A 16230-nucleotide genomic window follows, 5' to 3' on the forward strand; every position below is an offset into this window, starting at 1 on the left:
CATTGTATCTGCATCACAGATTAAAGTGATATACAATGCACTTTCAGGGTTCCGCTGTCCCTAAGAGCATAAATGGAAAAGAGGCTTAAACTAATGTTAATTCTCACTTGAACACATACTGGCTTCTGTGCTTTCCTTTTCTAACTAGATAGATTTTGTGAAAAACCTGTTTTATTTGAAAGGAAGATAATGTACTGCATTTATATTTTCAAACTTGAGATTTAAAAATCTGTCTGAATTGGCTGCTTTATAACTCCTATGGGGAGGGCTATGTTGTGAGGGGTAAGGGCAGGCAAGTCATCAGTATACCTGTCAAGTTGAAGAACAGATAAGTAGTGTATGCAATTTCTGTAATAACTACCCAAAATATAGTTGCACAAAAGCTTTCTGGTAGTGATAAAAAGTATATAGTATGAAAGATTAACTTTTGAAAAATTTCAAAAGCTGTATATTGAAGAGGAGCTGTGATAGAAGTTTTAATTAGCACATGCAATCTGTTTTTTGCTCTCAAGTTGTTTATTCCAGGTCTGTGGTTCTCCACCCCAGGGCAGTTTTGCCCTGCAGGGGACTTTTGGCAATGTCTGCAGATGTTTTTGATCATTTACTGAGAAGAGGGAGTAGGAAGTGCTACTGGCACCTAGTTGGTAGAGGCCTGGGCTGCACAAAACAGCCCCCTCACCCCGCAACAAAGGATTTTTCAGCCCCAAATGCCAATCCTGCCAAGACTGAGAAACTTTGTTCTAGGTGTTATATTCTGGATTAAGGGGTCTGAACCAAGATTCCATAATTCCAATTATATTTGTTGTTTTTTTGCCTCAATATAGATATTTATTATACCAATCTGAGAATTAACCACCTTCTGTATGAGGTAAAGGTTATATATAATTAAAAAATATCTCATTATTTTATCTCTTACTGAAATTAACTCATAAATAGCTAAAATATATTACCTCATAATGTTTTATGGCCAATAAGATCGTTTGTAAAGCTGTAGAAGGAAAATGGATAGGTGGTATTTTAAGAAACCAAGCTACTACATTCCTCTTGTATATGTGATGTATGTGTGACAATATGTATGTTAAACGAGTTAATACATGTAAAGGTCTATGAAAATAAGGGTTACCGCTACAGAGGAGGAGGTGGCAAAGTGGGGGTAATGAACCTGGAATTTTAGTGGTTATTCAGTCAGTGACCAAGATTTGGTTTTACTGCAAGGGAGAATTAACATACATGGGGCCAGGCTTGGTGGTGTGCACCTGTAATTCCAGCTACTTGGGAGGCTGAGGTGGGAGGATCGCTCAGGAGTTCAGGGCTAGCCTGGGCAACACAGCAAGACTCCATCTCTTAAAAAACAAAACATATGAATACCTGCTGTGTCAGCCACCATAAGCACTTTCATTTTCTTCATCAATGACACATAAAGTAATTCTTCATCTCTATTTTGTAATTGGGAAATTCAGAGACATTAAATGTGGCTGAGTCAGAGTTAGAATGTGGGTCTCTGACTCCAAAGCCCTTATTCTTTGTACTGTATCATCCTGTCTTCAAAGAGTGGTTTTATAAGGATTTGTTCCCCTTAGCTTTTCCTTGAGGATGTTCTAGATAGATTTTGTAGAAAACCAGTATTCTTGATTTTCATTCTGTAGAGCTGTAGTCTTTTTTAAAGAACAAAATTATGAATAAAGACAAACATCACTGTTAAAATGAGAGTTCTAATCCATACTGATGTGAATGGAAATGGATTAAATACTATTAATTGCTGTGAATTGCTTCCTACCTTGGCAGAAGGTATCTAGAAGTGGAGTTTGAACTGAAGCTCTAATGTCATGCCCTGTCTGTCATTGTGTATATTGTGCTTTGTCGGTGTAAAGTGTATTTCATATACTGTCTTTTATCACCAGAATTCCTCCCTGTAAGGGTATAAGTGAGGAAACCCAAAAGGCTCTGGACCGCTCTCTTCTTGATTGCACTTTCCGATTACAAGGTAGAAATAACCGCACTTGGGTAGCAGAATTAGTGTTTGCAAATTGTCCACTTAATGGCACTTCTACCAGGGAGCAAGGTGAGATGTTTCACACATTTTGTCTTTGCATATTTCTGGATTTTTTTAGTATCGGTTACTATTAATATTCTCTTTTAATCCTGTAGGCCCATCCCGGCACGTTTACCTGACATATGAAAATCTGTTGTCTGAACCTGTTGGTGGTAGAAAAGTGGTTGAAATGTTTCTTAATGACTGGAATAGCATTGCACGATTATATGAGTGTGTGTTGGAATTTGCACGTTCTCTACCAGGTACATGTAGAGATAATCTCCTTTTTAAATAAATAATAATAAAAAAAAAAAGTCCATACCCTTTTTTTTAGCTGAAGAAGTAAAACATGCATAGTGTTCAAAGCAAAAAAATCAAAAGTATATCTAGTAAAACTTAGGTGTTCCTTTCACTTCAGACTTCAATTTCCTTCCCCTAAAGACAACCACTGGTAAGTTTCTTTTGTTTGCAAAAATTTTACACACAGGTATACCGTATCATAATAATAGTGCTTATTTACTGTGTGCCATACAATATTATAAACAGTTTGCTTGTGTTAACAAATGAGTTATCTTCACAGTCTTCACAATCACAGTCATGAAGTGAGTATTATTCCTCATTTTACAGAAGAAAATAAGTTGCAGAGACCAAGAACTTTGTATAAAGTCCCATAGCTAGTGGGTGGCAGAGTTGGAATTGGAACCCTCTAACCACTATGCTAGACTGCTTCAGTATGTCTCACCTGCCCTTGCCCCCTTTTGTAGACATGGAAGCATATTATTTATTATGCTGTTGCTTTTTTTTAAACTAAGTTACTTAACTAGAGACCTGTCTGGGCATATAATATTGCCAAAATGCCCTCTTATTCAAATTTATATTTTAAAATTTTACATGTATAATATTAATCTCCTTTTTGTTTCCTTTGGTTTAGACATACCCGCTCATCTAAATATTTTCTCAGAAGTTCGTGTTTATAATTACCGAAAACTTATCTTGTGTTATGGAACCACCAAGGGAAGCTCAGTAAGTCTGATTGAAATGCTGAAGTCCTGTCTTATGAATTTTTTAAAAATCAAGATTTAAAAAAACATGAAAATTACCTTAATATAAGTAAGAGCTCAAGTAAAAGTTAGGGATAAAATGGTAAATTTTAAATGCTTGTGGCTATAAATATACTATAATGCTTAACTCTTTAAAATTGAAAACAAAAATAACCTTGTGATATGGGGTATATGATGTTGAAGCAATTTGGACAAGGTAATGTACTGATGGTGTTTGTATTTTTTTCTTCACTGGTTACAGATTTGCTTGGCAGTGTGATTATTTTGTAAGGAAAATTATGTATGAGTGATTATAACAATATGGGATGTTTTTGCTTTTGGGCACATGAATGTTAACATTGTTTCATCTTATCTTAATCTTGAAGTATTTCCTGTAATCTGTAGTTCTTTATTTTTTTCCCACCTCACATGTGAAGTCCTAGAAATGTAGTATAAAAATGCAGCCAACTGGTTTCTCTCTAGACTTCTACGTCAAGTAATGTCAGGTTACTTGAGCTTTTTAAAATCTATTAACCAAGTGTATCTGTGTTCAGAGTGGCGCCCTTCCCCTTTATGACAGTGCTCCTTAGTTGATAGTACCAAGAATGTGACTCTTCTTTAGTTCAAGAGAAAAATGAAAAGAAAAACTAATGATAATTTTCAAATAAAGTTTAATAAAGTTGTTTTAGCGCCTTTCTGTTTTATTTAGTAAAAGAGGACTAACACATGGTCAGGGAATGTACTTTCAATATTAACAGCACATCTGGAGTTCGAATCCAGTCTTATTTTATTGCTTGTTTTCCAAAAAAAAAAAAAATCTCCTTTAGATTTTTGGCATTTTGCCTTACTTTTAACATTTTTTCCCCCTACTTGAATCTGTTACTTTCTCAGTTGCTGAAACATGTAATCTTTTTCATTTAGATTAGTATCCAATGGAATTCAGTCCATCAGAAATTCCACATTTCTTTGGGAACTGTTGGCCCAAACTCAGGTTGCAGTAACTGTCACAATACCATTCTCCATCAGCTTCAAGAAATGTTCAACAAAACACCAAATGTGGTTCAGTTATTACAGGTAATTAAGTTTATTTTCTGTCTAAAAATAAGACTTAGTATGCCAGCCGTGCTGGTTCACACCTGTAATCCCAACACTTTGGGAGGCCAAGGCGAAAGGATTGCTTCTTCTCAGGAGTTCAAGACCAGCTTGGGCAATGTGGCAAAACCCTGTCTCTATAAAAATACAAAAATTAGCCAGGTGTGGCGACGCACGCCTGTAGTCCCAGCTATCTGGGAGACTGAAGTGGGAGGGTCACCTGAGCCTGGGGAAGTCAAGGCTGCAGTGAGCCGTGATTGTGCCACTGCACTCCAGCCTGGGTGGCAGAATGAGACCCTGTCTTAAAAAACAAACAAACAAACAAACAAACAAAAACAGCATTTAGTGTCTCAGGCAAAACTCTTCAAAAGATCGTGGAGACCTAACTTGTCTTTAATGACTAAGGCTGATAACTTTTGTCTTCTATATCTTGAACACTTCTTTGAGAATTTTCTTTGATGCAATGTGGACCCAGTGATCTAGATTGCATTCTCTTCAAGGGGAAGTTTTATGGAATCTGCCAGTAGGACGTTGTCTTGTTTTTGACATTTATACACTGAAAATTCTGAGGTTTGAACGTTTGTGCAGAAACCGGCTGCTCTCACTGTGTTTGTTCCTTTTAGGTACTGTTTGATACTCAGGCTCCATTAAATGCCATCAACAAACTCCCCACTGTGCCCATGTTGGGCTTGACCCAGAGAACCAACACTGCCTACCAGTGCTTCTCCATTCTGCCACAGTCATCCACCCACATCAGACTGGCCTTCAGGAACATGTATTGCATCGATATATACTGCCGGAGTCGAGGTGTTGTGGCAATACGGGATGGTGCCTATAGTCTTTTTGATAACAGCAAATTAGTTGAAGGTTTCTATCCTGCACCAGGACTAAAGGTAACAGACTTTAGTGTTATAACATGAGTAAACATAAAAATTATCTCTAAAATGGTTTCTTTGAGGGGGAAATAATGGGGAAAAGCAACAAATTCCTGTTTAAATTTAATATAAGTAGCAGTGTTAATTCATCATCTCTATAACTTCATTCTGAAGGAGCTAGAAGTTCTGATAAAGCGCCGTGCTTATGTGTATGAGATGATTAAAATATTTTTCTTTATATTCCTACCTTCTGATCAGTAGGATGAAGATACTAAAAAGAGTTGTATTTGGTCTTCGGAACTTTAAAAGTAGTTTTTATCATTGATTTTTGAAAAGATTTGGTCATCAATTCTACTGTGATGCTTATTTATTTATTTATTTATGAGACAGAGTCTCACTTTGTCACCCAGGCTGGAGTGTAGTGGCACGATCTTGGCTCACTGCAATCTCAGCCATGTGGGTTCAAGTGACTCTCCTGCCTCAGCCTCCCCAGTAGCTGAGATTATAGGCATGTGCCACCACACCCGGCTAATTTTTGTATTTTTAGTAGGGATGGGATTTCACTATGTTGGCCAGGCTGGTCTCGAACTCCTGACCTCAGGTGATCCACCTGCCTCAGCCTCCCAAAGTGCTGGGATTACAGGAGTGATGTAATCTGTGCCTGGCCTGATGCATTTTAAAAATGTAAGGTCCTGGACCCTCGCAAAGTGCTAGGATCACAGTAACCTGTGCCTGGCCTGATGCGTTTTAAAAATGTAAGGTCCTGGACTACAACTGCCAGAGTGGTTAACTGATGTGATAGCTCAGTTGTATGTGTTTTTTGTCTGGAGTCAAATAAATCTAAAAGGCTTGATTTGAAAAATAGTCTCCTGTAATTCACTCTTGTCATTTTCTTGCTCCCCAGATGCCCTGTTTTCAGTTCTTATATAGCTGATTATCTTGGTATTTATATCTTTATCTCCAAGTGGAATGCCTACATTGCTATTTGTTTACTTTTTGGTTGAGGGCACTATCTGATTCTGATTCTCACAATGGAAGATGAGCATTCTTTTTTTTTTTTTTTTTTTGGAGACAGGGTCTTGTTCTGTCCTCCAAGCTGGAGTGCAGTGGCATGATCATGGCTCACTGCAGCCTCAACCACCAGGGCTAAATCCGTCCTCCCACCACCTCAGCTTCCCCAGTAGCAGGGACCACACCCGGATAATTTTTGTATTTTTTGTAGAGATGGGATTTCGTCATGTTGCCCAGGCTTTAGTTGTTATTAAATTCTTTTTTATGTGTGCCTTCCTCCTTCCAGGCTGCTCTCAGTACATAAACACATTTGTCTTTCCTCCTATCTTGGTAACATGGTTAGGTAGCAATTTTGATTAGATTATTTTTCAGCATTTGCACTGTTATGAATATGTAAGCATTGCTGCAACCAAGCTTACTATGATTATTTTTCCTGTCTTGCTCAACATTTTATTTTATTGGGAATATTAATTGGGTCTTTTTTGGTTTCACTTTCTCTGTAGTACCTATCGCTAATTAACCTTAGACTCTCTCCTAGTTATGTAACTCCTTTTAGTATGTTCAAACATATCAAGATACCTTATTGATTTCATCTTGAAGAAATCTCTTCAATAGGCCTCTGACCTGCTCCAATTTGAACTGATAGCAGTCTGGGCCTTCTACACAGTGTTCACTTAGGAATCTGCAAAAGGATGAAAGGGGAGATTCCTTTATTTCTCTTTTATGTTGCACGTTGCATGCGTTGTGTCGTGGGCCCCTTGTTTTTTTTCTTAGTTTACTTCGTTGTTTTGATTACTGGGAGAAGGTACATGGTGGGTGGAGAGTTAATTTGAAATCATGTATGCCTGAAAGCATCTTTAGTTTACCCTCATCTAACTGAAGTGGCTAGATAAAGAACTCTAGGTTGCAATCATTTTCTGTAAAAATTTTGAAGATACTACTTCATTGTCTCCTAGCTTGCATTGTGACTATTGAGATGTGTAATGAGTTCACACTGTTGAACATTATGTGACTTGACTGGGCTCTTTCAGTCTGAAAACTTACATCCTTTTGCTTTGGGAAATTTCCTTGCACTATTTCTTTGTTCATCTCCGTTGTTTTCTCTGTTAGCTTGTTTGGGTACTCCTAATGTTCTGATGCTAGGCATTGTGGACTTGTCCTCCAATTTTCTTTTTTTTTTTTTTTTTTTTTTTTGAGACGGAGTCTCGCTCTGTCGCCCAGGCTGGAGTGCAGTGGCCGGATCTCAGCTCACTGCAAGCTCCGCCTCCCGGGTTCACGCCATTCTCCTGCCTCAGCCTCCGGAGTAGCTGGGACTACAGGCGCCCGCCACCTCGCCCGGCTAGTTTTTTGTATTTTTTTAGTAGAGACGGGGTTTCACCGTGTTAGCCAGGATGGTCTCGATCTCCTGACCTCGTGATCCGCCCGTCTCGGCCTCCCAAAGTGCTGGGATTACAGGCTTGAGCCACCGCGCCCGGCCAATTTTCTTATTTCTTCTGTTTTTTGTTTTTTGTTTTGTCTCTTGTTTCTGGGAGATACCTCACTTTTTTCCTCTTATCCCTCTATTTTTTATTTCTATCAATATTTTATTTTGGCCATTCTGTAAAAATTTTTTTCAAAAGGTCTCTTTTTGTTTCAAAATGTTTGTTTTAAACATTCTATTATATGACAACATTACTTTTTCTTCTTTTTATCCTACATAATCTCTATTTTATTTACCTTGCTTTTGTGGGGGGGGGGGCGTGGTATTGATTTCTTTTATATTAGTGTCTTTCCTCAAATGTTAAGCGATTCTTAACTCCCTGCTCTTATTTAAAGGTAAGACTTATTGACTGTGGTCTTCATTGCAGGATGATCTCCTTGGGCCATTTTTTTGGGAAACTCCTGATATCAGTAGCTTTAGGTCTTTTTGTTGGACTGGTGTGAGTACCAAGACAGGAGTATCCAAATCTTCTATCCAGATGCATAGATGGTATGCATCTGGCTCTCAATATTGGGAAAGTCAAATGAGAAAACGAGTATTCTCAAATTTATGTAGACTTTGATCCCCATTTTTTATATGGTAGTCCTTCTCTCAATTGATCTTTGGCATCCCTCAAGTCAGAGATCCTCCTCCAGAGTGGAAGAGATCAACCCAGCTCAGTGAGAATAGCAGAGGATCTGGGAGGGTCTAAGTATCTCTTAGACTTTCACTTAGTCCTTCTGTTATTAGTCCCACTTTTATCCCCACTTCCAGAGGTACCCATATTAGTCCGTTTTCACACTGCTGTAAAGATACTGCCCAAGACTGGGTAATTTATAAAGGAAAGAGGTTTAATTGACTCACAGTTTCACAAGCTTGACAGAAAGAATGGCTAAGAGGCCTCAGGAAATGTACAATTGTGGTGGAAGGTAAAGGGGAAGCGCGAGAGCAGGGGAAACTTCTACTTATAAAACCGTTAGATCTCATGAGAAGTCACTATCACAGCAGCATGGGGGGAACTGTCCCCATAGTCCAATCAATCAGTCCCTCTCTCAACACATGGGGATTACAATTCGATTACAATTCAAGATGAGATTTGGGTGGGGACACAGAGCCAAACCATACCAGTGCCTGATACTGCCAGTTCCAAAGTGTCTCGGGGATCTGGATGGAAATAGTTTGCTTCTTGGTTTTTCCCACAGCTTACTTAGGATACAGCTTTCTCACATTGGATGGTTCTAGTTGCTACTAAACCATCTGCTTTGCAGCCTCCAGGATGTATTGCTGTTTTTTCTGTTCTCCCATTCTTTTTGTCTTTGTTACTTATTGCTTCAAAATTTTTTTTCAGTAGTTTTAGTGGGGAAAGAATGCAATGTGTGTTGTGAGCCCATCATCTTTAATTAAAAGTAGACTGTCGACTTTTTTTTTTGAGACAGGGTCTCACTCTGTTGCCCAGGCTGGAGCGCAGTGGTGGGATCACGGCTCACTGCAGCCTCAACTTCCCAGGCTCAAGCAGTCCTCCCATCTCAGCCTCCCTAGTAGCTGGATCCACAGGTGTGCACTGTCATGCCTGGCTGATTTTTGTATTTTTTGTAGAGATGAGGTTTTGCCATTGTTGCCCAGGTTGGTCTCTCAAGGGGTCCTCCCACCTCAGCCTCCCAAAGTGCTGGGATTATAGGCATGAGCCACTGTGCTCAGCCCACTTTGGACTTTTAATAGCTCTCTAGTGATTCTGATAAGCTTATGATATAGATAGATAGATAGATAGATAGATAGATAGATAGATATATTTGAATACTGGGGATGTAAGGAGTGTTAAAGAGAATCTGTGCTTGAAACACAAACTCTGATAGCCTTGCTCACTTTGACAATATATAAAACAAGGCTGTCCCACTCTTAATGGTTCAAGATTAAATCATGTAATATAAAAAAGGAAAAAATTGGATCATTTCTTACTCAGTTTTCCTTTCATATTTTCTAGTTTAAAAAGTGAGAGCGCTCACTAGCTGGGAATTTTCCAAGTTATGGCCAATATGCTTTTCATTTTTTACCCCCACTTCTGGATTAGAAGTTAATAAGAAAATATTATGATCTGATGGTAAGAGGTGCCAGGATGTACTTCTTTCTTCAACTTTTTGCTCACACAATATTTCTTAGTTGATATGACTTTTTTTTAGATGCTGTTTTTGTTAACTGTTTTCCTCATTTTCCAGCTTCAAAATTAACAATATTTCTTCTAGGTTGTCCTAGTAATGATCTTCAAGGATCAACATACTATGTTTCTGTTTAAATATTCTAGATAATTTAAAATGTTTTGCTAATAATGTTAGGTGAAATAATCTAATTTTTACCTGTTAATATCTGTAGACGTTCCTGAATATGTTTGTTGACAGCAATCAGGATGCTCGAAGAAGGTCTGTAAATGAGGACGATAATCCCCTTCTCCTATAGGAGGAGATATGATGGATTCTTTAATATCGCAGCTCCAGCCACCACCCCAGCAACAGGTAATATCTAGCCAAAATTCCAAGTGGTATCAAATTTCTGTAACTTCACAGGTTCTATAGGCATCAAAGACAAGGAGGTCCTTGGTGGGCCCGAGATGACCAGGAAATACTTATGAAATAAAGAGTTACAGAAGGAGGTGAGGAGGAGACTTCCAGTGACAAGAAATGAATAGTGTTGGAAACAGCATTAATCTCAGATCATTCACGCACTTAAAATGATGTTATATGATTCCAGGGATGGAAGTATCATCCGCAGGATGTGAGATCTTTGAGAGAGTTTCCTCACCTTGTCTTGAAGGACAGATGCTATTAAAGTAGAGCACAGTGGACTAAATGTCTAGCGATGTTCAGTAGGGACTGCTACAGAGAACAGGTGGACAAATTTTCAGGGTTCTGTCCTCAGACCATTTGGATAAGCCACATTATAGAACCATAAGAGCTTTCAGTTCTGTCCTGTCACCTTCACATGTCTGAGAGTTGAACAGGCCCCTAGGCCAGCCATTGTTCTCTCACAGACCCTCCTGAAATAGAAGGTGAACAGTGATCATTTAGCCCTTCAACAGTCCTGTGTGACTCCCTAGTCTGGAAAATCCTCATTGGGGCTGTAGACTCTGGGCTGGAATCTTTAGGGGCTCCATTTTTAGTTGTATATGAGCACACAGCCTCTAGGCAAGGCTCTTTGGCACATCCTTTAGTTTTGGTTTACAAAATAGCTCACTGCTTCTCACCCAGAAGCTTTCATGAATAGCATTGCTTGAAACCAGCATTGTGCAGAGAATCCTCTTAGCTTATTTTATTGCTTAGCTTCTGGTCTGGCTACTTAGTGACTACAACTTTCCAGTGCTTAAATCTTTGAAAAAATACTAGATTCTTACTAGAAGGAGGGTTTTGTGGAAGCTCTATTGTTCCTGGCAGCTGTTTAGGGTTACTTGCCTTCTCACTGTTTCCCTTCTTGGCCTTCATGTAGAACAGGGAAGCTCAGTAAAGGCCTATGTGAATGTCTCTGTGTAGCCAAGGTGCCGCGCTCTTGTGACAGACATTGACTCAGATGAGATACTAGCCCTCCGAGGATGCTGGGCCACCATGGGAGAGAAGTACCTTGGCCCAGCGGATATCAGAGCGGCTTTTTTCTTGTGGAAGCCACTTTCTTACATTTTTTATTTTTCCTGTACCTGATATGGAGCAGGGAATGAGCCACATCCTTTGGGGGAAAGAAGTAACTGAGATGGGCTGTCTCATGACCATGGCTGTAGCAGGGCCAATGTTATAGGGGGAATGGAGGGAGAATGTGGTCCATTATTCTCTCTGTCTCCCAAGATAAGTTGTTCATTGGCCCCTCTATGATTTTTTTTTTTTTTTTTGAGATGAAGTTTTGTTCTTGTTGCCCAGGCTGGAGTGCAGTGGTGTGATCTCAGCTCACCGCAACTCCGCCTCCCAGGTTCAAGTGATTCTCCTGCCTCAGCCTCCTGAGTAGCTGGCACTACAGGCACGCACCACCATACCCGGCTGATACTGTATTTTTAGTAGAGAGGGGGTTTCTCCATGTTGGTCAGTCTGGTCTCAAACTCCCGACCTCAGGTGATCTGCCCGCCTTGGCCTCCCAAAGTGCTGTTGTTACTGAAAAAAATCATAATTGACATAGTGAGAGCCTGCAGCGCTGTTTATTAGATATTCTGATTTGGCTAAGAGCTCTATACACCCAGTAGCATTTCATACTGAACATGAGATTTCTAACTAGGAAAATAGTTGCAAGCTAAGGCAGAAGGATTAGATGTGGGTAGATTGGCCAAAGGTTAGGATATTCTAGAAAAGTTAGAATGATTTGTCACTTTGGGAAAACTTGAGGAATTTTCTGCTTTTTCTTGCTCTGTATTCAACCTGTAGGTAGAGCCTTTTTGTTTGTTTTGTTTTTAAGTTAAAAGTTTGACACTTAATACCAAGTCAGAATCCTTTTAAAAGAATATTCATCTGCCATGGTTAAATGTCTTTAGTCGGTGGCTTTGGCTTTATGTACTCCTAAAGATTGAGCCTTTTATTGAGCAGTTTCAGTTTTCAGTTTTTTTCTGCTTATCAGATATCTGTGCTGTGCTTCTATTTGTAAACTATTCATCTCTCTGATAAGACAGTTGTGAGAAAAAAAAAGTTCAAAAAGGGATTCATGTACATTTTACTTGATGTTAGCAGGTAGCTTTTCTTCTTTTATGTAAAATGCTGTTTTAGTGTATAAGCTAGTCCATGAGAAAGGAAAGGAAGAAAATATAAAAGTTTATGAATATCATAGTTTTAATTAACAAGTTAGTATGGCTTACATCTCCAAACATAAAGGTACATTCTATATTATTGGATAAAACAGTATGGGCAAATACATGATTTTGTAGCTTATGAGTTAGCCTGAATTCTATAATTTCTTTAAGATAGCTTAGAAAGAATCAATAAAAAAAAAAAAGTAGACAATCTGGTTTTAAAAATAGGTAAAAGATTCAAGTCATTTCACATAATAGGATGTCCAAGTGGCCAATAAGCACAGAAAAGGTATTCAAACATTATTTGCCATCACAGAAATACAAATTAAAGCTACAATGAGGTAACACTCCACACCCACAAAAATGACTTTAAGAAAAAAATTGATAATTATTTCCAACATTTGATGTTAGGAACAACTGAAACTCTCCTGTGGCACTAGAAAATATGTAAAATGTTACAACTACCTTGTGAAAGTGATAAAGATGAGTGAAGGTCAGGCTGAGCTACCATATTTCATTGATACTAAATGCCACCAAATGTAAGATACATCAGTTTTTATCTACTGCTCAGAAAGAAAAAGCACTGCCAGTTAAACTAACATCCCATAAATGGAAAGAGACACCCTGATTTTAGAGATGTTAAAGTGTGAGGGGAAAATGTCTTAGAATCAATGAAATGGTAGATAAATAATAGAGATAATCAGTTATATGCTAGATATAAAATGAGCAAAAAACATCTTGAGGGATAGAAAGCATTGCAAGATCGGGAAAGAGGATGTTGCTATTTTAAAACATTTCGAAAGTCAGGGTTTATAAAGACTTGTGTTGTTGATGTGTATTTATTTTGCATGCTTTTATACCTCATGTTTCCTATTTGGTAACCAACAAAGTGTGTAATATTAACACTGTAGCTATAATTAGTGAAAGCCACACTCTTATGCTCCATGCAGTTGGCCATTTTACCAACATTAATTTTCTTCTTTTCAGCCATTTCCAAAGCAGCCAGGAACATCAGGTGCTTATCCTCTTACTTCACCCCCTACATCTTATCATAGCACAGTCAATCAGTCTCCCTCTATGATGCACACACAGTCTCCAGGTAAGATATCACTTACTTTCTTGTCATGTTCAACTTTCAAATCCAAAATACACACACACACACCCCCCACATTGAGAAGCACTGCGCATCTAGCCTCAGGCTTCAGAGAGAATTCCCTTTCTAGTCTATGGCTAGATAATTGTCACTCATTTATTATGGAAGGTTTGTGAAGTCTGTGTCCAGGCTCAGGAGCACTTTAAAAGGTTTAAATTAATGTCACCCAGAGCCAGACTCACAGCACAACTCCAGGGGTTGCTAATCACAACATGATCTATATTACAGATTGACAGACTCTAAGGCCTATAGAGCCAAATCCTGCCTCTCATCTGTTTTTGTAAATAAAGTTTCATTGGAATGAAGCCACACTTGTTTATGTAATGTCTATGGCTGCTTTCCCACTATGACAGCCCTTTACAGAAAAAGTTTGCTAAGCCATGGAATAGGTGGAAGGGTGGCCTGCCCCCAAGCTCCGAGTTAGGCAGTGCACAGTCTGTTTGTCCAGACATAATGGCTTTGTTGGCAGCCCTATGAAGTGCACCGTAAAAGTGCTTGAGAATGCCAAATTTTTGCTTTTGACTGAATGATTCAGTGGTATCTCTTGAGCACTTGCTCTGTGCCAAATGCTGCCTGGTGCTAGGGATTTAGCAGTGAACCAGATATCAGCCCTGCTTTTGAGCTTATCATCTAGCAAGGAAGCTAGGTCATCAGATTTACTGGGGAGAATGACCCCTTGCATACTAGGTCCTGGTAATATGTCCAGAGCATAATGATGGTTTTTTCAAAGAAAGTTTTAGCATAAAAGATGTGATATGTAATATAGGATGTAAAATATAAGAATTAAATGATTTTTAAAAGCATGCATAATAAAACCTTTTATCTACTGTAAATATATCAGTCCACTCAACTGAAGAATACATTAGTGGTTTAGTACCAATTGAAGGCATTCGGGCTTATCAGAAAACAGGACAAACAAAACTACATTAAATCCTGATTTTTAAGTAACAAACCCAACAAATACATCTGCTTTTAAGTTTTCACTTTGAAAAGCAGAATTTGTGGTGCATACTTTTCTCCTTTATAAAATACAAAAATTCTTATAGATATGTATATGTGTGTCTGTATATGAGAAATTTGTATTGACCAGAAAATCTGTTAATCTGCAAGTGGGAGATGTAATGACATAACTTACTCAAAGCTAATTCCATTTGTAAAATGAGAATAATATAAAACCTTTTCCATAGGGATGTTGTGAGAATTGAATGCAATAGTTCACATAAAGTGTTTAGCCTGGGGCGTGGTACATGGCAAATGCCTCTTTGACCAGTCCATTGTAATCTGTCTTGTTGCCCAGATTGGGCTGCTCGACATCCCGCACTGCCTAGGCACTCGCACCCTGGCAGATCCCACCCCTACCATGTCTCACACTTAGCCACTCATATTGCTCTTCACATTACTTCAGTGGTGTCGTTTTAAAAAAATAGATCCTCATTTTTTAAATCTTTAAATTCACTTTTATTTGGGGGGTGGGGTGTGCTTCCTCTGCTTAGATTCCTAGATAAACAGTCTTCATCTGTAATGCCAAGTATGATGAGTGTTACAAAAGGGTCACTTGGGCTTCTGAAAGAGCATTCGATAAGAGGGGTTCAATTGTTTGTTTCTTGGGGATGCCTCGTTTGCCTCCCTCCTTTCGACACTGGTTAGCTGAGACTTGAAGGGTGGGTCAGAGTTACCCAGGTGCAGGGACATGGACGAGGAGGATATCTCAGGCAGACTGTGCAGGGTGTGTGGAGTCTGAACTCCCAGAAGATGGTAGACTCTTCCAAATGGCTGGTGTGTGGAGAGACAGGGCTCCGTTCAAAATTTTGGCCTTTATTATATGGGTAAATAGGACGCCATTGTTGGATTTTAGTCTGGGTTAAATTTATACAACTGAAAGTGACAAGAGTGATGGATGGGCAGATTTCACAGAGAAAGGAGCAGGGCATTCTCTTGAACCTGTTGATTTTGCAAGTCCCCAGAGATTCCTAAGTCAAGATGTCCAGTAGGCAGTTGGCTGTATGAGCCTATGGCTCATCAGAAATGGTTGGGCCGCAGATGAAGACTTGGAAGTTGTTGTTGTCATGTCTAGGGTCATTGAAGCCCAAGTGGGTAGTTGAGTCCACCCCTAGGAATACCAGTGGTCAGTAGGGAAGTAGCAGCTAGGGAGGAAGTAGGCAAAACAGGAGAAACAGGATTGTAGAACCCCAGGGGAATGTGTTTCTAGGATAGGAGTTGACATTGTTTTTATATAGTAGGAAGGGAAAAATATTTTGAAATAATATAGTAGTAGACAAGCATATATAGTGCTTACTATGTGCCAAGCCCTAGTCTAAGCACTTTACCCGTTTAATCCTCACAGCAAACCTGTGGTGTAGGTCCTATTATTATTCCCATTTTATGGAGGAAAACTGAGACATGGAGAAGTTAGGTCGCTTGTCCAGATGATACAGCTAAATAAGTAAACATAAACACTTAAAGGTTGGTCAAGTTGATCAACATACTGACTGAAAGTAAGACAGTGCTTTAGGTATTACAGAACACAAAAATATGAAATTATCTCACATAGTACAGTTCCCCCCGCCTTATCGCTCTCCGAGGTTTTAGTTGCCTGAGGTCAACTGAGGACCAAAAATGGGCAAGTATAGTTCAATAAGATATTTAGAGACAGAGAGGTACCGTATTCACATAACTTTTATTATAATATACTGCTAAGAGTGTTCTATTTTACTGTTATTGTTAATTTTTTACTGTGCTTAATTTGTTAATTAAACTTTATCATATATGTGTGTAGGATAAAAACAGGTTTCAATACTATCTGAGGTTTCAGGCATCC

At 38.9% G+C, this 16230-nt stretch overlaps 1 protein-coding gene across 1 annotated transcript in view; it reads left to right on the forward strand.

Annotated features, from left to right (window-relative positions):
* Nucleotides 1–16230, forward strand: part of MED14 (mediator complex subunit 14) — an 88154-nt gene that overhangs the window by 52197 nt on the left and 19727 nt on the right. Inside the window, 8 exon segments of the mRNA XM_033201704.1 lie at nt 1902–2062; nt 2149–2295; nt 2964–3055; nt 3994–4146; nt 4788–5057; nt 9877–9943; nt 9946–10016; nt 13247–13358. Coding sequence (XP_033057595.1) covers nt 1902–2062; nt 2149–2295; nt 2964–3055; nt 3994–4146; nt 4788–5057; nt 9877–9943; nt 9946–10016; nt 13247–13358 — 1073 coding nt within the window.

This window comes from Trachypithecus francoisi, unplaced genomic scaffold (genome assembly GCF_009764315.1).
Source record: "Trachypithecus francoisi isolate TF-2019V2 unplaced genomic scaffold, Tfra_2.0 Lachesis_group6, whole genome shotgun sequence".
NCBI classification, from domain to species: domain Eukaryota; kingdom Metazoa; phylum Chordata; class Mammalia; order Primates; family Cercopithecidae; genus Trachypithecus; species Trachypithecus francoisi.